General features: G+C 42.9%; 1 protein-coding gene and 1 long non-coding RNA gene across 2 annotated transcripts; one reads left to right on the top strand and one right to left on the bottom strand.

Moving 5' to 3' along the window:
• Nucleotides 1-11,442: 11,442 nt before the first annotated feature.
• On the bottom strand, nucleotides 11,443-21,559 carry LOC140582993 (uncharacterized). Its single transcript, XR_011985788.1, has 4 exons — nucleotides 21,389-21,559; nucleotides 21,213-21,297; nucleotides 11,882-12,039; nucleotides 11,443-11,516 (listed from the first exon to the last, which is right to left on the bottom strand). It is a non-coding gene; the product is annotated as an uncharacterized lncRNA (long non-coding RNA).
• adra2c (adrenoceptor alpha 2C) lies at nucleotides 19,503-22,710 on the top strand. The gene has a single exon (XM_023829586.2). The coding sequence runs from the start codon at nucleotides 19,922-19,924 to the stop codon at nucleotides 21,200-21,202; it is 1,281 nt and encodes a 426-aa protein (XP_023685354.1). The 5' UTR covers nucleotides 19,503-19,921; the 3' UTR covers nucleotides 21,203-22,710.
• The last annotated feature ends 237 nt before the right edge of the window (nucleotides 22,711-22,947 follow it).

Here is a 22,947-nt window from a genome sequence, read left to right as displayed (position 1 = left end):
TCATCCACTCATTCTTTATACCTATTTGTACTATGCAGGGTTTTGGGGGTCCGGTGCCTATCCCAGAAGCTGTGGGTGCAACGCGGGGAATAACCGAGGATGGGGCGCGGACCCAACACAGGGCACAGTCACACACCATTCACTCACACACATACATTTATTTTGTAAATAAATAGTAATAAGTCCAATGATAATTAATGAATGACGAGTAGGAACGGTATGTGGAATCGACCATTGACCTTTTTCTGCAAATGGACCACAATTCTGACGTGACGTTAAATGAGAGTTTATGCAGGTGATTTGATACCAACTGGGCCCAGAAAACTGACATCAGCCAAGATTCTTCGTCTGGCAGCACGTCTGATGTTGGACTGCATGGCGCGTGAGGAGGGCCTCAGCAGAAGGGTGGTAGAATTCGCCCATATGGTAGCAAAGCTGTAATCAAGCGAGACAAGTAGACGGAGGAGCTCGAGTGACCTGCGTGCGTTTGCTGCACGTCACCAATCTCCAGCATCTCCACCCACTGAGACAGGAACTGCTCGCACTACCTCAACACCACATTCGAGCAAAGCTGACCAACAAATGGCTTTTATTTTTTCATCATTTATGCATTATGGATAATATACTATGTACGGCATGCCAAAAAAACAAAAACCATAATGATGAGAAAATAGATCATAGTCTTTCCATCTTCACATCTATCCATCCTGGACAGGGTCACAGGGATATCAATCCAAAATCCAATTTCCTACCACAGGAAAACATTCATGGTTTTTCAGGAAAAAAAAAACATCCACGGATTTTCTGGTCACAAGTGTGTACATCAGCGATTTGCAAAACCCACTAAGTGTCAGCATGTAAATACACATCATCCTCTGGCAATTACATCCACCATGAATAAGGCAAACAGAGCGCGTGAATGTTACGACTTCCCCAGACTGGCATAATAAGGCGTTTGTATGACGCATCCTGGGGACAGGAGGCACATTAAGGGACAGGGAGCACCGCGGAGATTATGGTGTCTGTTAGACTCGTGTGACGGCCGAAGCCGCAGCAGGTGTCAGCTCTCACCGGGGCGATATTGCCTGACTGGGACAGGTTATGGGGTGAGGAACACAGAGAGGCTCAGGCTTGGCCAGTGATTCATCTAACTCACTGCTGCCTTCTAACACAGTGTTTCTCAGTTTGGTCCTCGGGGACCCAGAGTCAGTCCGTGTTTTTGCTCCCTCCGAGCTCTCTGCGAGACGGTCCGCATCTTTGCTCCGGCCCGGCTCCCGGTAGAGAGCAAAAACCTGGACCGCCTGTTGGTCCCCAAGGACCGGATTGGAAAACACTATTCTAGCATATTGCATTGCCGTTAGCGTCCCGTTCAAGCCCCTGCAAGACAATCCAATTAGTCTGGAGAAGACATGTCAGAGAGGACAAAAGCACACCACTTATAGATTATTCATTTATATATCCCCAAATATCCTTTGGTGCAAGAGAGCATGAAAATGTAATAATTATCTTATTTGCAAGAAATTAGGCACTGCTGAGGTTCTTGTGAAATAAACATCGCTATTCTGTTAGATGCAAGAGTAAAAGAAACCCGACAGATGTTAGGGGTCACCAGTCAGAGGCTACGCTGGTGCTTTTCACACCAGTCAAACAGACACAGCTGGGACTGCATTTATTACCCTGCTGGAGAATTCAGCACATAATGTACCCGACAGACTCTGCTGAGATCCACTGTTTATAAAGATTTCAGCTGAACTTAAATTAACCCTGATAAATGGCAGCAGGATTCAAATATAAAGACACCTTTTTTTCTTGTAAGAAATGAGAACAACAACTTAGACACAGTCGATTATAATGGTGCCTTCTTGATAAAGAATTAAATTAGTTAACTGATCTTTTAACCTCTGCAAAACTAAACTTAATTTATCAGAAGTTTCATCTAGGATGAAAAATAAATTATTCAGTCAGCGTTTTATTTTAAAGACTTCTTCATGTCATATTCATAATAGGGCTTTTAACTGATAACTGCAAATGCATTTTAAATGATGAAAGGATCTCGCTGAAGTCATACTCCCTCTAACATCTTTGTTCTAATGCTATAGTTCGAGATATGCTGATGTATGGGGGACACCAGCACACCTGTGTGGAATATGGGTAATCTTACAAGGGGAAAGTAAACTTTCCATGAATTGAAATTCTGGGCGGATAGCCAATTCAATATACTCTCAAGACAGATAGACGCTAATCACATCAGTGCTAGATCAATGCCTGAAGGTCTCCAATACGTCTTTCGAGCATGTGATGTAACTCCGATCAGGGAAATGCTTCGCTATTGAACATCATTCTTTTGTCCTGCCTTGAATGTGTTACATCTACTTTTAAAATTACATGTTCCATAAATGGAAGTGGTTTGTGCTACAGTGTCGATGGTCCTAGATGTGTGGATCACCCTGGAAATGGAAAAGATGATGAGTAACTTTCTCTTTCCATAATTCACTTCCTTTCAGCCTTCCGTCTAACAATAATCTGCACGACTGCTTGCTAGATGTGGGATGATCACATCTAATGCAGGTAGTGGTTTAAACTTAGGATGATGTGCTTTTTCACCCTCCCCATCTTCTGCTCCAGACAGACTGACTCCCTTCCTTCTTTGTCCAGGGCTACAGCCCCTATCGGCAGACAGCCTGATAGCTGCTCTACCCCCCTTATTTAACACAGAGACAGTTTTGCCTCTGAAATATGTGCCTGAATCTAACAACAGCACGACACTGAGCAGTGAGTAATATCATCAGGGCGGGCACATTCATCTGTAATTTGCAGGAAAGTGGGGAATGAAACAGATGCTAAGGAGGAGATATGTATTTAACAGAACACAGGCCTCTATTATGTAGGGAGAGGCGAAGCATTTGAAAAAACGGCAGGAGATGTGGCCGACAGAGAAACACACAGACCTGATCTAAAATGAATTCATAAAGCGAGCAGCTTTGAAAAATAACTGTGGGGCTCTTTGGATACTCTCACTGAAATGTAAATCGATTGGGATCCAATGGTGCTCTCTTTCCCCCAAAGTGAACAGGTAATTTCTTTGGCTTTTACAAATATACAAATAGACGTGTACAACATGCAAAAAGGATATCCGTTTTGAATATGTTTTAAAGACATAGGCAAAAATATTGATATACCCGTCTTCACTCCCATCCATATCCACTACATCCATACTCATATTTATTTATATGGTCATAGAGGAGGCAGGACTAAGGCATCTAATTGGTTGGTCCCGCCTCCTCTAGATGCTTGTACAATCTGATTGGTCAACTCTCTGAACTAATCAAATTTTTCCTTCTGCCCTCAGAACATTTTTGTGTTTAATTAAAACTCCCATGAGCTTGCAGACATCTTGAGCTCGTTCCAGAGATGGTCTTCTGCATCTCTCCTGCTTATACCTTAACACCCATCTTTGCTGTGCTTCCAAGCGAATAGCAACACAGATTGCTGTCAGACGGAACAGCAACCCCAAGCATTAACTCCTTATCTAGCAGACAGCACAGTTATCTTTCCTTGTCGATAGACATGCAGACCCTCCTTCGCTGGGCTGGCCAGCGAAGAAAAAAGAGTTTTCATCTGCTTTAAGAGGCAGTGGAGATGTCCTCCATATAGAGGCCTCTATTCACCTCAGAGCTCACCGAGTGCTGAAGAGGCAGAGCTGGAGGACGAGTGGCTAACTGAACCAGCGGGTAATGAGGTTGCTATAACCCTCTGTGAATAGCCACATTCTGCCTCCAAAAAAGCCGAAGTATTTGTGTGACACATCAGAACCGAGGAGATGTGGAGCATGAAACGGATGTGCAAACATTTGCCAGCATAACTGGCTTTCAGTTTCAATTTTAAATACAAGCTAGCTATTTAAAATGCATTTAAAATACGCAAAATATATGCAAATAATATTCAAATGCAATAGCCAATAAATCCAGTCTAGAAAGGCTATAGTGAGAAAATCTTGACACCCAATAAACTTTTTAACCTCTTTCTTGGGGTTATTGATATAAATTTTTAATTTTATTAAATATTTAATGTGCAGCTACATTCACACAGGAATATTCAGGAGGAATTTACATTATTGCCCCATCTGTGATTGTTTAAAATAGTTTAGCATATATTTCATCTTCAGTTGTTGTAAAGTTACTGATTTAAAAAAATGACAAAACCTTACAACTATTTTCCACAAAGAAACATCAAAAATTATGTATATATATATTTTTATATATATATTTTTTGGAGGCCGCTGAAATTAGAGGCAAGTTGAGGCATCCAATCAGCACTCTGTTGTTCGGCAGATGGGACACCTTTCCACTCTCTACCCTGGATCAGGTCGCAGAGGTTCCCCCAGGACAGTCACGTCTGCAGTTATCAGTGGATCAAATCACTGTCCTTGGCTAAAAAAAACAAAAAACGGCGAGAAAGTGGATTAATACAGTATTTCCTAATCAGGTCCTCGGGGACCTACAGTCGGTCCATGTTTTTGCTCCTTCTGAGCTCCCTGCCAGACAGTCCACATTTTTGCTCCCGAGGGAGCAAAAATGTGGGCTGGCTGTGGGTCCCTGAGGATATACTGTATAAATCCATATTGAGTGCTGATATTATCTGTAAACATATTTTGCTCCTCAAAGCTGCATTTATTCTGCCGATGCTCTTGTTCGGATTTGCCCACGATTTCTTAGAAATTTGTACAGTTACAGTGCGAGTCAAAAGTTCACGCACCCCTGCTTGTTTTAGAGCAGCTCAGGTAAATTTTTTAGGGGTAAAGGTAAGGAGACTGTTAGCCAGCATGTTTTAACGTGTTAATTAGCACAATAACAATATAATGCGACCCTGCATTGACACTGTACCCTGCAGAACGCACATTTCTGACTATCCGAATACATGAGAACTTATGTCTTTCATATAGTGGGAAAAAAAACAGAACAATCACATTTTATTCAATATGATCTAGATATAAACTCATTTTTCTCTTACCAGAATGATTGCTATCATATACAGTGTGTATGCATTATCCTTGTCAGGAAAATCACATTTATTGTTGCAATAAATCAGCAATATGCAGTACAAGGACTTTGGTGAATATGTTACAGTAAAATATCACCTGTATAGTTTCTGAGTCAACAAGTAAGAATATAAGCTATAGGGTAGGGAGCTGTGAAAGAGGAGCGCCCTTGTGAGAAAAGAGAGGGAGTACAAACATCATATGGGGTTTTAGGTCGATAAAAGTCCCTGTAAATTGGACAGGCGTCGGCTGGCAGGGGGAGACTCTGTGGCTTGAGTTTGACAGCCTATGTTGGGGGGATAGGAGAGAGTTATACCAGGATGACAGATATTCATGTAAAACTACAGCAGTGAATCACCGGTCCTTCTGGGGCACGGGCAAGGATGGCCTAACCTAGCGAGGTACGTGGAGCGAGAGAAAAAACACACACAAAAGATGTACACAACAGTGCAGACTTTAGCTCTCCCGGAAGCTGAAGGAATGTGAAGGGGGATCAACACAATGTCAGAGACTACGCTTAAATAATTTAAAAGAAAAAGAAAACCACCTTTCCTGAGAGATTCCTGGAACTTTGGCTAGTTGCTACGCTTCTCCAAGGCTAGGCGTCGCCGCACGATTCAGCATATTTTTCAGTTAAAGGCCTCCCAGTGGTGTGTAAGTAACAGTGTTTTGCTTAAATTACTTAGTCAGTGATAATGATAAATTACACTGCTTGCACCAGGCACTGGTGGAAATAAATTGCATCGCTTCAGGAGAGACCTAAATATTATTGAGTGACTATGGAAATTAGCGCATTATAATTTTTAGAAGTATATTACAATGTGTAATATGTGCAATTATAAATAAAACACTGTTAGTATCATAACATATTCACCATATTTAACTGTTCATTTTAAAGCTATAAATATTTACTTTAAGTTGCTGGAACTAATGCAGAAAAGCAATGCAGTGAACTATAAGCTTTGGTTCCTGTTGTCTTTGAAGGAAATTTATTAAACTGCATGCTAAAGTATCCCAGGATTTGTACTGGATTTGCATTTCCCTGTACATAAGACACAAATTTCGACAGCAGTCTCGATCGCTGGACACTTCTTAGAAAAAGTGTTATCCAGCCGGTTTTCGATGGTTATCAGTAAACAAGTTATTCCGGAAGGTGGAGATTTGAACCCCCAAACAAGCATACAAGCCTAATTTGTTTATGTTTTTTATTTTTTGGGGGCTGGCAGAGAGGCTCCATGGGTAATCCTCTGCCAGGCAGGTGCGGTTAGCTGACTGGGCAGAGTATATTAGTATGTTAATATTTTGGTACTGAGGCAACCATATTAATTACTGTGTCACTGAGGCACCGAAACAGTACAGTCATGATGCATGAATATTGTACAGTGTAACAGTCCAAAACAAAAACATTATCAATAGATTTTACTGAATTAGGTAAAAGCAGAATTCTGTTGACTCAATTCCCCCTCGGGTGAGCTCCTCATCGCATTTTGGTCACATTCTGCTCAGATTCATAACATTGTTCCCAAGGTTTATAAAACCTTCCACAAGGATACATAACCTCAGAGACACTGGATTGCAAGCTCGAGTTTGAGGGAGTATGGTGTCTTCTTATGAGAAAGTGATGAGAGACAGGCACCTGAGCTGGCAAATCAGTGCACAGCTACGGCTGTGAGCGAAGAGGGCGGGGCTTAGCAGATGGGATTGACGTGGGCAGCTGACTCGACAGGCTTGCTGGGTGTTTTTGCGTCTTGACAGCACTGAGCTCCAGGCCATCTGTAGTCCACTGGTGAAGCTTTGCTTATCTACCTTCAGAGGAATTCAGCCATGCTTCAATCGCAAGGGACGGCGGCTACGGCCGGAAGCCCTTTCTCGCATTATGCGGCCGTAGTGACTGGTTACAGGCATCACTGTAAATCTGATTCTCGTGCTGTGCCTGTATTTTATAATCATTGTTCCCTAAACATTTTCCAGCATAAATACAGGCATTCTTTCTCGCTGATTATGATTGAATTAAGCAACTAAATTAGCCATTAAATTAAACACAGAAATGCTATTCCACTAATCGAAATATAACCAAGTACTTTCTCAGATCTGCCTTGAAGACTATGCCCAGCGCGGGCTGTTTTATGGATGCAAATGACGTTTTCGTTGCGTTTGAATAGTTTCATAAATGGATATTTGGTGGTGTTCAAAACAAATATCCACAAAAACAAAGTCACTGATGCAAGAAAATTAGCAAGAATTTCTTGCACGTCTTAGTAATGAATATGTGTTCTGCACCAGAAAATAGCTAAGATAGCCGTACTCATCCAGAACTCCTCAATTGCAATCTTTCACCTCAAGAACTCCTAATGAGATTGTACTTATTATATGAGAATCCATTACGCGAACTTTTTAATGGCTGTAAGGCAGGACAACATTCCGGCTGCCCTTCACAAAAAAATCAGACCAAGATGAAAGGCCTTGTGGGAAATCACACCTGCCTTCCAGAGCTGCTTTCGTGATTGGCTGAGGCCCGGGGGGGGGGGGGGGGGGGGCGGGGGGTGGCTTGCCAACTTAGCAGAGAGCTGTGGCCATTATGAGAGATGCACTGTGAGGACCTCTGAGCTCACTCACTCTCTACGGGCCTTCTGAAAAGTCTGCTAGAGAAAACAGCAGACTCTAAATGTGTCTTTATGTTCATTTACGCCCACAGTGAAGCACAGAGGGAAACACTTTTTACATCACTGTGTCGAAATGATTATGGGTATACATATTCAAAGAGGGGAGCCTGTTTTTCAAAAGAAAAGGCACTTTCAAAAATCAGTGCCAAGCCAAAGTTCTTGGTTTATTTCAGGCTTCAGTGCTCAGTGATGGGAGGAATCAGTTATCATAAGCTGTCAGTCACCAATTAGCGTTGCCCATGCTGCCTTGTTGATTTCCATAGGGAAAAACCAGACAGCGATTGACAGCTTGCGCTAAATCCCACTAACCACCGGATCGTTTACTAATCGATACATTCCCGCGCTTCTACAGCTGAAGGGAAGTCATATTATTTACAAAATTAAAATCCATCTCTTTTTTTTCAAACGCTACAAGCTTTCAGTATTGTTCTTTAAATTAATTTATGCCCCGAGGACAGATTTCACTTGAACGACCAGGCTAAATTAATTTCCAGACCCCTGAAACACCTCCACACTCAAAAGCCATACGATTCAGGAGCAGAATGGTTGCATGCTACTTTTTACATTTTTGACAAAGCACATAGATTAGCATAATAGAACCATTTCTTATGTTCTCTCTTTTGTGTTAAGCTCACGGTTATGTACCCATTGCCTTTTCAGTTGAGTTTAGCAGAGTTTAATTTGTAATATGCAGCTCTTAGTGGTTGGTGATTGCTTCCTGTGTTAGTCGTTTGCCCGCATCTGCTGCAAACTGCGTTGCTAGGGCGGCACGGTGACTCAGTGGGTATCAGAGGAGTCTCACACCTCCAGGTTTGCAGCTTGGATTGTCTCCCAGGCGCTGTGTGTATCTGGAGTTTGTTTGCTCGCCCCCAAGCTGACGAAGTTCTCCCTGGATACTCATGCTTACCCCTCCCAGTTCAAATAGATGTGGTTTGGTGAGCTGGTATCTCTAACTAACTAAATTTCCATCCCAGTTGGGTGTCCTTGCCTGGAGTGCCTACCCTCCAGCCCTGTGATTATGGGCTCCACTGGGGGGGCAGGCATGGGCACTGGGAGGCCTAGGCCTGTGCCCCCCCCAAAAAAAAATTAGCACCCAAAGATGCTAAAAAGAACAATGCTATAAGCATTCATGACATGTCTTTTGCTTTCTTTGTGTTGCTTCTCAACAAGTTCTCACTGCCACAACTCCCCCTCCTTGAGAACTTCTACCCTAGCCACCCCCATCCCGCCGGTAACTCTACTGCTCACCAACCGTGCCCCCCCGTGAAAATCTGATTTGTTCTGGCACCTTCCCAGGTGAAATATTGAAATGTAGATGCTCGGTCACACTAGATGCTGCGTATATTTCTCGAGCGGCCCAGAACTACAGCATTCGATCAAAATCAGTCGGACCCTGAAAAGTACTCTTAGGGGCCCGAATGACAGAAACCACACAACCTTGGCTGCATGCATTTAGTTTTCTCACCTTGCTTTGCACTTCTCCCATCTTTGACATCAGAAGAACATCGCAAGAACATTTAACAGGGCCAGGAATCTGCGAGGCTAGGCCTTCATTGCAGGATGATGTTGTGGAAGTGTTGGAAATCTTAAGGTCCCAGTGACTGATGCCGATCCCCCGCGGAGAGGAAAGGCTGCCGCTCGTTGCTGGGAAGATAAAACCAACGCCAGCCCCTTGGAGAAGCAGACCAGGGGGAACAGGAACAGCTTCTGATAGCCCAAATGCAATTTAGCCCTCTCGGATTCGCACTGGGTTTAATTTAGCTGATAATAATGTTTTCGTCCCCTCCAAATTTAAGAATGTGGCACAGTATTCACGTTTCAGTTCAGGTAAATCTGTTGTATTTTTAGGTTTCCACTTGATATCCAGCACATTCACCAGCAGCAGGTTGAAATGTTGAATCACTATTACACAAAATTATACATAAATTATGAAAGACCATTTTTATCATCCTGCCAGCCAAGATATAAAGAGTGTAGAAGGTACAAGGCTTCAATGAGTAAATTTAGTGAAAGTACATTATCTGGTAATAGATTAATCAAACAAGCAATAAATGAAGTAGAAATGAATCATGGGCTGGACTTGTGTCAGCGGATGTCTCTTCTCATCCTGGTGAAAAACAACAAGGTTATTCTGGCAATTTCCTGAATGCCCGATGGGACGGCCGGACGTGCCGTCGGAGTCGTCCTGAGGTTCCTCGTTCTCGTGTTACGCTGAGAGTTGAGGTAACCGCATCGCCGGCATGTCTCGGAAAGTGAGCTTTTAATCAGGGACGACCGCAGCTGGCTCCTGCTCATGCTAATGGCCCCGCGCTTGTTCATCATCCGGGCAAATTCGCCGATTTGATGCACGAGCGGACTTCCCCGGCCTGCTCCCGTCCTCTGTGGACGTGGACCGACGGCACCTGGTACATCCCTTCAGCAGGGACTCAAAACGAAGGCAGAAGAAATGAAAAGGCAGATGGTTTTTTTTGCCGCTCTGTTCAGGAATTAATAATCTGTAAATTGGCATATCACAAAATACTGAAACCTCCATAGAGAATCTTTATACAAAGTCTTGTTATTTCACCTGTCTGATTCATTGGCAGTATTTCATTGGTTTGGCCTGGGGGGGGGGGGGGGTAGTCATGAGCCTTGGTCTTACCAGCCTTGTATTATGAATTAGTCACATAGAGTGAATTCCTCCAATGAAATGATATTCAAATATCATTCGGACAAAGAGTATCTGCCAAGTGACTGAATGACTAATAGTTAAGGGTTTAGCTAAGCTACATACTTAGTGTATGATTTAGCCAAGCTACATACTAAGTGTATGATTGTTTAGCTAAGCTACATACTTAGTGTATGAGGGTTTTGCTAAGCTACATAATTAGTGTATGAGGGTTTTGCTAAGCTACATACTTAGTGTATGAGGGTTTTGCTAAGCTACATACTTAGTGTATGAGGGTTTTGCTAAGCTACATAATTAGTGTATGAGGGTTTTGCTAAGCTACATACTTAGTGTGTGAGGATTTCACTAAGCTACATACTTACTTAAAACATGTTTAGCTAAGCTACATAATTAGTGTATACAAGGGTTTAAATAAACTGTATGTTTAGTGTACAAAGAGTCAGCGAAAAGCAATATGATTGCAAGATACGGCGAGACACAGTCAGAAGCGAGAACAAGCTGTGAGGATGATCAGCTCATGAAGGGCATGGACTTCCGTCCGAAGCTAATGGGATGTGGTCCTTATGGGCAGGTGTCACGCTAGATGCCCTTTCTGCAGCTGAGATTACAGAGTGAATCGCAGCAGCTGTAAATCTGAAGGACGGTCCTCAGTCGAGCAGCCAAATGCCCGAGCATTTGGCTTAGATGGTGTCTGCTGGGCCTTCGATGCTGACCAGCTCACGGGGGTTTGGACGAGACCCAGCAAGCTGGAAAAAACCTTTAAATGGCTCTTAACTGAATGAATCAAAGCGAGACATCGATCTTTTCAGCCTGGGAATTTCGTCAAGACTGTAAACAATGAGAGCTCTGCTTTCTCAAATATAAATCCATTTTTTTCATCTTTGTTTTTATGGATTGTTTTCACCTTTAGGCTGAGAGCACTTTGATACTCTGGACCTGACACTAATCTACATTTTATAGGAATACGCAACGCATAGTATTAGTGCTACTCTGCATTTCTTTAAGAGTCAATTGTAACTCCTGGTTACAACAACAATACAATTTCAAGTATTAAATCATTCAACAGTGATATACCTGGCTTGTGTCTTGTGTATCCTGGGATCGGTTCAGTGAAACCATGTGTCAGATAGCTGGTTATGGAAGACAGCTGGATAGATACGTAATACATTTCAAGTTTTAAAACAAAACTATACCAGCAGAAAAAACTAACTTTTTTAAAGATCTGAAGTACTGGAAGTGTCATTTGTAAAAATACCCTTGGATTATTTCATTTGGAAGATCTCTTAAATGCTATCTAATGATGGCTTATATAATTTTAAATTCTACACAGACAGGAAATTGGGAAGGTGTTAAGTAGAAAAGATGTGGCAAATTAAATAGTGAATCTTTTGATTCATTAAGACCCATTCTGGCTTGATTAACACCGCAGAGGATCACACTGTCCTTGTCAGCTTTAGGAAAGATAGTAATAGACCCATAATTAACCTGTCATCACTATTCACACTCACGTACCCGAGCTATGCACATCGTGACGCTTCCTGGAGGTTCCTCTGTGATGATTGGGGAAGAACATTCCATCGATTTGTTTACAACATCCTGTTGCTATGACAGAGTTTGGTCCCCGGGAACAGCCAGTCGAAGGTCATGTGGATCTCTATAGGTACGGTTCACTGCAGACAAAGGCAAAACAACTTGCAATGTCAGTGTCCCCCTGAAGATGGCGCCCTAATGGGTTGACCGGCAACTGGTTTCACCCAGTTTGACTATGAAAGCTGAACATTTCATTAACCCCTCCTGCCCCTGAGGACGTGTATCCGCTCCAGAGGAATGCTCTAGCGCTGCCAGATAAATGGCTAACCCTGCCACCTGACCCCCAGCTTCACTCTCACCTCCATATGTATGTGTGTCTCGGGGGCAATTGTAGGATTTCACCCTCAGGGGGGCTCAGCCACCAGAGCAACACAAGATGACATTTACCCTCCTCCCCTGGGTCCCCCACGATTAAATTTGCCAAGAAGAGGTGGAAGGGTCCCTCACAATTACGTTTGCTGAGTGGGGGGGTTCAAAATGTATATACAAAAATACGGGAAATCAAAAGAATAATTTTGTTTGCTGAATTCCCCCTATAAAGGGTCTAGAACCATTGATGGAATGTCTTAGAAAGAGCAACGAGATGGAATATGTGAAAACTAGCACATTCTATCCTGTTCTCGCATTTGCACTAATGGAAAAGTTTAATTTCATTTCAGGTCAATTTCAGTTCCATTTCAGTTTCATTTCATTTCAGAGCACATTGCTGAGCTGGCAGCCCAGCAACACAAGGCAGCACCAGGGAGTAGCTCTGTGGTGGGGCTGCTCGATTTTTGTGAAAAGGCCCTAGCCCCCCCCCCTCCTTCCCCAGCCTGGAGCAGACCTTAATGTGGCCCATTAGCACTGCTGAGAGTGACCGCGGCGTTCCTGAGACGTCCCACTGAGCACCGCGGGTCTGTTCTCAGCCGGTGCCACAAATGAGAGCCCCTGCTGTATTACACCGACACAGCTCAGCGATCCACTTGTATATGTATGTATGTGGTACCAGACAAAACTACAGGGTGTTTCTAAGATGCAGGGAGGTAAGCACATGGGTTCTGCATGCGTGATCCCCACCGTCAGGCACGGAGGAGGCTGTGTCATAGCCTGCTGTTGATTCATCAGTGACAGGCGTGGGGATCTTTTTCCAAACCCATGGCAATCTCAACCGTGTACTTCAAAGGCAAGCCACTCCTGCAGCATCATGCCTGATTGGCCAGTTCTTCATTCCTCAGTGAGATAACGAGCCACTCCTTGGTCCTCCTGGTGATCAGGTGACAGGTGGGTGTTTACTGAGGCGTCAGCAGTGTGAATGTTACTGCAGAAAGACTGACTCGTGGAACGGAGATATATGTAACCGAAGCCGTTATTCACTGGAAGATAGTATTTCTGTACCTTCTATCTTACTCTGTATTTGAAAATCTGAATGTAGGAAAATGACATCACCGCGTTATGATCTGTGGTTTCCGGGGCCTGTATGTTTGTGTTCAACTGTTGTTTATACATGGGCATAACTTTGGTTTGAACATTGGGGGGGTTGAGGTCTCCACTCATTTAAAGGGAGACATGATTATTGGGGGGGTTGTATTAGCCGGTTTTGATTATTTGGGGGGGGGGGGGGGGTTACAACCCCCCCATCCCACCCATAATTTATGCCCACGTGTTTATATGAAGACAGAGAAGAAGGTAAGGAATGAAGAGCTTATGCATACGGCGAGACGTAAAGTCACTCCGGTTGCTTAGGTGATATTGATGCATTTGTATTCGAGACCCAAAGACAGTTAAGCAGATTCAAGGCAGACTGATGTCTGCCCAAACCCATAATAAAACCTCAGCAAAACAGATACACGAGACATCAGCGATGTTTTTTTTTTTTTTGCCGGAAAGGGCCACAGGCATCAGTGGATTTTTTGAGTAGGTTAGAAGCTTAAGAAGAACAATGGTGCCTCTGGAAAACTGAAGCATCGATCAGAAGGAGACCCTGAGGCGGACCGAGCATCACGGAGAGCTTTCTTGTACTGTGTAAGATCATCAGACCCCAGCTGTGGTGCCTGTTTTCTGGTGGTTCTCTGCAATGTTACGGTCAGACTGTCATTTATTAGATGTCCCAGGGTGCTGAATTAGAGGCGGGGTTTGAGGTCACATGACTGAGGCCTGGGTAGGCCTCGGAGGAATCAGGAAGGAAGTTTGCCTGCCATCCCGTTATTGATAGCCATTGAGGAAATTTGTAGTTCCCTACATGGAATGCTCCTACAAAGATACCCAGCTGTTCGAAAATCTTGACTTCCTTCCACGCTTGACCCATAGGCCCTGACAGGCAGTTGTGTTGACCTAGCAACACCTCCCTCACTGAAGGGACAGATATGAAGAAATGGTGTCCAGGTTCTCCATGGGAAGATCTGCTGAAGATCAGACTAGCTGAGCTATTCAATCAGCGAGGCTCCAACATTCATTGCAGGTCTTGCCTTCTTTGGCTACACAAGCAGATAGTATAACATAAGTGTTCACATGACCTGCACGTCACCCTCAAAATTCAGCAGTCCGAGGGCCTGATTTAATAAGTTTGTCCATCCTGCTGAAGAACCAGTGTGTCCTGGGCTGGGCCAACATGGAGAGCTCACCCCAAAGGGATGTCATCCTACCTATCAAAGATGTTCATGCTTTTTTGGCAAGACAAGGCTTTTAATCCCAGGAAAGTTCCTACACACGAGGCCCATAGGATCTAGCATAAGAAGGGCAGCATCCACATGTCACCTGCGCAAAAACACAATCCGTTACAGGGAAACATTTTTACCAGTAAGGAAGCAGAGGACTCCCCCACCAACATGAGGATCTCTACACAGGGCAGATATTTTCATTCATTTGTAATGTATTTAAAAAGATAAAAATACCATGATAAAATTCAGCCGTAAACATGGTAAGCCACCTGAGGCTAGCTGTTTTATTATCCTAGGAATGTGGAACTAGGGACATCACGGTCACAGAGAGCAGAATCAACAAAACATGAGGCTTGCTGTTTTTTGTGTTTGTTTTTTGATAATTTATCAGCTCTACAAAAATATTTTGGTAAAATATGTGTTACATTCTCATTCCCATAGGAGTTGAGACCAATGTAAGCCCAAGAATGTAACAAAATAACCATAATGCAATATTTGGGTAAACCCCTAGCAACAATAAAAGTACACAGTACAACTATGGAACTAGTACTGTATATCCACCCATCCATATATCAACTGCTTATCCTGGTCAAGGTGATGAGAGCAACAAGGTGGATTTGAATGAAATGCACTTATTAAAAACTCTTTCAAAAGATGGCTCTTTCAATATGTATTTTAAAAATGGGCTTTTCAGGAATTACTGTTAAAGCAAAACACCAGCCAGTCGTGAGACTGTCCACTTACAGTGTATCTGTATGTGTTTTACATCATTGTTTTCTGACTGATTTCAACAGGAACTGACATTTTTAGAAATTTAAAATGAATACATTGACATTAGACCTTTTAAATTGATCTGAAAAACCAGTCTAAATTAAATTCAGTTGCAATGCTCTAATTGTTCCATACCCCAATCTTATATAATGACACTGCATACAAACAACAGCTCTCTTTAGATAAATTAGCTGCGTTTAGAATAAATAGCCTTTATCTAAACTGAATGAAGTCTGGAAATGCTATTTATAGAGCTTTAATATACTGAGGGTAGTAAGCTGCTTATCCAGAAACACTAATACAATGATGTAAAACACAAACAGATACACTGTAAGTGGACAGTTTCAGGACTCCCTGGAGTCTTGCTTTAACAGTTATTCCTGAAAAGCTGATTTTCTGATAATTCATCATTTCTAAGCAGATACAGTCAGAGCGGTCTTCTATCATCGGCTGAACGATGGCACTCAGCTAAAAGCCAATGGCAGTCTGTTCTAGTTTGGCACAAAAATACAATTTCAGAGAAAAACACTGAGATGCAAGACATTGGTGCTCCGCTCCAACACGACACCCTAGTGGGAACATGGTGTGTGAATACTAATCAATGATCTACTTGGGGTCACTCTGAGGTCATCACACGGGTCAGGGCTTGAGACAGTGTGTGTGTGCGCCTAACAGGTTGTCAGAGACACTGTGTGTGACCGTAACAGGTTGTCGGAGACAGTGTGTGTGACCGTAACAGGTTGTCGGAGACAGTGGGTGTGACCGTAACAGGTTGTCGGAGACAGTGTGTGTGACCGTAACAGGTTGTCGGAGACAGTGTGTGTGACCGTAACAGGTTGTCGGAGACAGTGTGTGTGACCGTAACAGGTTGTCGGAGACAGTGGGTGTGACCGTAACAGGTTGTCGGAGACAGTGGGTGTGACCGTAACAGGTTGTCGGAGACAGTGTGTGTGACCGTAACAGGTTGTCGGAGACAGTGGGTGTGACCGTAACAGGTTGTCGGAGACACTGTGTGTGACCGTAACAGGTTGTCGGAGACAGTGGGTGTGACCGTAACAGGTTGTCGGAGACAGTGTGTGTGACCGTAACAGGTTGTCGGAGACACTGTGTGTGACCGTAACAGGTTGTCAGAGACAGTGGGTGTGACCGTAACAGGTTGTCAGAGACACTGTGTGTGACCGTAACAGGTTGTCGGAGACAGTGTGTGTGACCGTAACAGGTTGTCGGAGACAGTGTGTGTGACCGTAACACGTTGTCGGAGACAGTGTGTGTGACCGTAACAGGTTGTCGGAGACAGTGTGTGTGACCGTAACAGGTTGTCGGAGACAGTGTGTGTGACCGTAACAGGTTGTCAGAGACAGTGGGTGTGACCGTAACAGGTTGTCGGAGACAGTGTGTGTGACCGTAACAGGTTGTCGGAGACAGTGTGTGTGACCGTAACAGGTTGTCGGAGACAGTGTGTGTGACCGTAACAGGTTGTCATCCCTAATACCCGATGTAACTACAGGCCGTTACTATCACTGCAGTTGGTGGCCACCACAGATAAATCACAACTAATGGGAAAACAAAAATGTTTTATCTATATATATATATATATAACACAAGACATCTCATTATGAAGTACAGAAACTGCTTGTTGGCAGTGATCGCTGCCATATATATGTGTGCATGTATATACAGTAACAGTCAAAAGTTTTTGCACACACTGAGATTTTCTGCGTTTGCATGTTGCTCACTTAACATTTATTAAAAATACACTCAATATTCTTTGCTAACAAATTAATTTACAGTATGTTCATTATTTCAGTACCTTAATTAGCAGGAAAATGTCATATCTTTCATTCATCAAAGTAACCTCCTCTAGCAGTTATATCAGTAGAGAAAAGTTGAGGTATTCTTTGTGTGACAAGTGACAATAAATACTGCTCTGTTACCTGGGATGAAACAGTTAACTAGTGCATTTAAAGTTAAAGGACAGCATAAAATCTGACTATGCCATCACCACACAACCAGCCAATAGGATGTTAGACATGCACTGTTACATATTCTCTCCATGTTATAAAGGAAACTTGTTTTATTTGATTTACATTTTCATTCATAGTTGTTTACTCAACATTCCAGTGCTTAACAAGAATAAAAATTCAGCAGTTTATGAATTAAGTGGAGAAGTGGTAAAGCTCTGTGGTAATGAAACTTTATTATTTTGATAATATATCAATAATAATTATATATATCAATAAATTAATATATTTCATGATATGTAATATATAACATAATTCATTATTTACTTAATTAACCAATAGATACTTCTGTGTCCTCCCACAGTCTTAAAACACGCAGTTAAGGCTAACTGGCATCCTTAAATTCTCTGTAGTGTGTGTAGGTGGCCTGCAATGGACTGGGGTCCCATTCAAATCGTAACCCTCCCTTGTGCCCATTGCTGCTTGGGATAGGATCCAGACCTCGTCTATCACCCTGACCAGGATTAGAGGTTGGAAGAAGAATGGATGGATGGATGGAAGGAATTTGAGTTAAGTTACTTGTTTTACCAGTTAGACATTTATTCATTGTCATACATTATAAAGTTACTAGTTATCCATTATGCATGTGGTTCCATACAGGGCGTGTCAATCGTAAAGGCGACATAGGCAGCTGCCTAGGGCGCCAGCTTTTGAGGGGGCACTGACGTGCCATCCAATTGCACTTTGTCAGGAACGGGGGGCGCAGATGGTGATGCTTGCCTAGGGCGCTTCCGTGTTTCACCGTTTAAGACTGAGCCGCGTTAATTGTGCGGATTTCTTTCGGAGCTGAAGACGGATCACGCAATAACGGGCCCGTGTCTTCCGTGAGTGGCCTCGGGGCCCGATCCAGCCCGTTCAGACATTAATGCCAGAAATGATGAGCGCATTACGGCAAGCGACTTTATGTTTGTTTCTTAAGTTAATACCCGAATATTTGGCCACGGGACTTGTTTGCTATTCAGATGGCGTAGCGGTGATTAATGGTAGAAGCTCAGTCGTGAGCTCATGATCAATAAAAAAAGAAACTGGGTAACTTAATGCCCAAATGAGCCTGCCAGACTAGGGCAGTCATTTTACCAAATTACGCAGCTAACGGTAACTGGTGCCACGCGCTGCGGCGCGCATGATATTCAAGAAATTTCATGACGACATAATTATTCCAACGGCCTACTATCATGGTTACTATCCACGAGAAAGTACGAACATAGACATTTAATATTTTTTCGGTTTTTTAATGTTCATTTAAATTAAATTATAATTACTAATAATAAAGCTGATTGAAGCTGAATAAATTCTATATTTTATATATTCTTATCTTCAGCAATCGTGTGACTTCTTTGTCCCCTAGAAAATAAATAATATTAAGCGTATGTAATATTCAATACAATAATACTACTGTAGTGCGTATCCATGGGATTGCGCAAAGGTTTACAAAAAGCGCAGTAGCGCCCATAGCCTGTACCTTGCAGGACAAGGCATCACGGATATTAAACCGTTATTTAATACTAAAAAACATATGGAACATTTGTGCATGTTTACATAATGATAAATATACAATTCAAAACCGAAAAATTTACTCTGCATTGTAGCAAGATTCTTACATTATTGTTTTAAGATTATAATAACCCCCATACTTTATTGGCAATTTTTATATATATTAAAACTCAGTTAACATGAGTGCTTATGTACGGCTTTTAGTCATACATAGGTGCTATCCATAGTGAAAAGGCATATACGTACCTTCAGTTCAGTTTTCTTATATCACACACACAACCGTGTAATAATAGCAAGTGTTCAATCGCAGCGCTACAATAGTGACATCCAGTGTGTATGATGACCAGGAGAGGCGACGCTCATAATGCATGACTGAGTCCGCTTAATATGTTACCATTAAACAATTTCCTATCGACAAATATCTCGTAGCGAACCAGAACTGGAAATTACGCCACTGATATTTATTCGTTCATATGGATTTCTTTAATTGCTATGGATAATATTTTAATTATCCACTCATTTCCCATGCCCCTATTTTAAAAACTATTATTTTAAATTTTTACGCATTGTAGGGAAATCGCCCGATGAATGGGAGCTATTATATGAAGAATATCGTCCAAATCGGACCATATTAGCAGCGCTTTTCTCCTCTCTGTCAGGGGCGGGGCACAATCCAGTTAGTTTAATGTGAACAACACGTGGATATTGCGAGTCTGGCAGGAGGATCTTTTGATGTGCATCGGGGAAGCGGCGCTGGGAAGCAAGACCGATCTAGTGGAAATCAGGGCGCAGCGAGGGCTCCTGGATTGAAGCAAGGCATGCAATCTGTTCAAGGAAAAGTTATTTTTTGCAAATCCCATTGTTTGCCATTTGATTTCTGTACAGCCCGTTCCAGTTCAGAGACGCATGAACTCAACGGAAACAATGAACAGGTAAAGAAGAAGAATGCTTTATGGTTTGCACAATTATGAGCGTAAGAGATGTGAAATTGTGAGGGATCGCGCTTGATATCTGCCGAATTAAAGCAGTCTCGGGATTTTATGGAGGGATTATCAAGCAGGATGGATTTCTCAAGCGCAGTTAACGCATCGCCTGCATCCTTTCACAATTCTTCGTTGTCGGAGGAAAGTAAATATTCTTTGGCTTCCATTGCTGGGCTCGCCGTGCTGGTTAGTTTTCTAATAATATTCACGATTGTAGGCAACGTCTTGGTCGTAATTGCAGTGCTAACAAGCAGAGCACTGAAGCCACCCCAAAACCTCTTTTTGGTTTCTTTAGCGAGTGCAGACATCCTAGTGGCCACCTTGGTCATGCCCTTTTCCCTTGCGAATGAACTTATGGGATATTGGTTTTTCGGTAAAGTTTGGTGCGACATTTATTTGGCTTTAGATGTGTTATTCTGCACGTCATCCATTGTACATTTGTGCGCCATCAGTCTGGACCGATACTGGTCCGTAACGCAAGCCGTCGAATATAACCTGAAACGGACACCTAAGAGAGTGAAGTGTATGATAGTGGTTGTATGGCTGATTTCTGCCGTAATATCATTTCCGCCGCTGATCTCAATGGACAGAAACACGGACAACATACTCCGCCCCCAATGTGAGTTAAACGATGAAACCTGGTACATTCTGTCTTCCAGTATAGGATCATTTTTCGCACCCTGTATCATAATGATACTCGTTTATGTGAGAATATACCAAGTAGCCAAAACCAGAACTAGAAACAAATCAGAGAAAAAACAAGGGGCAGATGGAACTGCTCATGCTGAGAACGGACTGAACAAAGTGAACGGGCACAAGGAGAACGGGCACTGCCGACCGATGCCCGGCGAGCACAAGCCGGCAGAAGAGGATGAGATAGACCTGGAGGAGAGTAGCTCCTCTGATGAGAAGAACAAGCATCCTGTGGATAGGAGCTCCAGGAAGGACAGGGCTAGCCAGAAATGTAGCTCCAACTCAAAGCACTCTAGTCGTGTGTCCAGGACCAGCAAACAATCCATGGACCTCTTCGCTTCCAAGCGGAGAAGGAGGAATACAATGTCGAGGAAGAAGATCTCCCAGGCAAGGGAGAAGAGGTTCACGTTTGTGTTAGCTGTGGTCATGGGGGTGTTTGTGGTGTGCTGGTTCCCATTCTTTTTCAGCTATAGTCTCTACGGGGTTTGCAGGAAGCCCTGTGAGATCCCCGAAACGTTGTTTAAGTTTTTCTTCTGGATTGGCTACTGCAACAGTTCCCTCAACCCCGTCATTTACACGATCTTCAACCAAGACTTCCGGAGGGCATTCCAGAAGATCCTCTGCAAGACCTGGAAAAAATCTTGAGTGGTCTTACCTGACTCTCAACCGCGTCCTCCGGTGTGATAAGTCAAAGACGCTGAGACGTTAAACGAATCGTGTCGTTCAGCTGCTGTTTCAGCCTTGACAATCAAAACAAGACAATTACACGTTTAGGATTTCCATCTTAAAGGACAATTTGAACTGTTTACTACCACATTTGCAGTATCTTACTGTCATCAAATCACATGATTGCTGGGAGAATTCACGTCTCACGCTGATCTCTGATCAGAGGAATCCCAACACTGTACATTATCAGTCAGCACACATGGCTTCCTCCCATCGCGCTTTGTAGGATTAGCTGTGCCAGAGTCATTTTCAGCCTGTAATACAGGATGTGTAGCTCACAACAGTCATCGTCCTAGTGACAGGCGGTGGCACCTGCCAGACCGACCACCAAACAGACGGGAGGAGGGGGGGGTGGATAGCCCCGGCTCTCGAGAGCTCCAAATTAAATCTGTGTGTTATCTCGCTGTGCCTGTGAAAAACTTAACATTCCCCAGGGTGTTCGGATCACGGGAAGGACCCGGGAGGGGACTGCCTTTCAAGCTGTTTGGCCGTCATCCAGCGCTTAGCGGTGTGACGTCACTCAGCCATGCCTATAATAAATGGGTGCCATTAAATCAATTGTTTCTTTTAAAAATGAATCAGGCTATTTGGTTTTCATCAATACCACTGAAAAGTCCTGTTTTCTAAATGGGCCTCATTTACTGCAATTATGATAAATTATTACCAGTATTTTCCTGTTTTGTATGTTGATTGGTTGCTTTTTTGATCTTATGTAATATTTCAAACGTACTGTGGCAGCCCTTCAAAGAATACTTGAGTATGAATGAAATGCCTTGTAAAGAGAGATAATATTTATAGGAGATTTATTCTGATTTGTTTATAGCTTGAAATGCCGATTTATAAACTGGGGAATAATCCTATTTACATATTTACATTTTAAGGGTCACAGTTATGACTTAAGACTGCTCTAGCTGAAAACTCAATTATGATTTTGAAAGAAAAGAAAGGTCCCTCAGACCTCAATCTTGACCTCGATGCTCATAACTCTTGTGGTCTTGTAACTTTGAACTTTGTAATCACTTTTTTTGCTAATCGTGTAATGCATGTCATTCAACATATTCTCGAATGCATGTCACATGATGCCAGGTTTCACAGGGAAAATGGGACCTGACATGTATAGTATGTCATTAATTTTGGTCGGGACTCTTCCAGAGCGAATCATCCTTTGCAGTTTAGGCCGCGATAAGCATGGAATTACAAGGCTTCTACGCCAAGTCACACCTCGACATTATATCCTGAATTTGTTCCTTATTGTAAGAAGTGTCTCTCAACCCGAATGATTTATCCAGTCAGCTCTACGACACATCAGTGTGACGTTTTGTAATTCTGTAATATACCACAGCAGTGTTTCTGTTATGTGCAAGATTGTTTATGTCCTCAGTGTACGAACAAATAAATACGTTTGTCCTCTTTGAGAACCTCAGAAATGTCAGCATTGATGCATTTATTCTTACTAATTGCACGTCGGTGCATCGCAGCCCTGGTGTGCAGTAAATGAGTGGATCCACCACCGAACAGCATGTCACGAGCGATTGGAGCAGCGTGTTTACAGCATATCGGAAAAGGATAAACCATTGGCTTTAGCTCCGGATTGTGGAGAAACATTGTTTGTCAGCTTGTTTTGAATGCCCTCTGCAAGTTGTGTACACATTCCTTCCACCTGA

The sequence above is a fragment of the Paramormyrops kingsleyae genome, chromosome 25, assembly GCF_048594095.1.
Source record: "Paramormyrops kingsleyae isolate MSU_618 chromosome 25, PKINGS_0.4, whole genome shotgun sequence".
NCBI classification, from domain to species: Eukaryota; Metazoa; Chordata; class Actinopteri; order Osteoglossiformes; family Mormyridae; genus Paramormyrops; species Paramormyrops kingsleyae.
The sequence above is the reverse complement of the archived record's forward strand: the minus strand, read 5'-3'. Positions and strand labels throughout refer to the sequence as shown.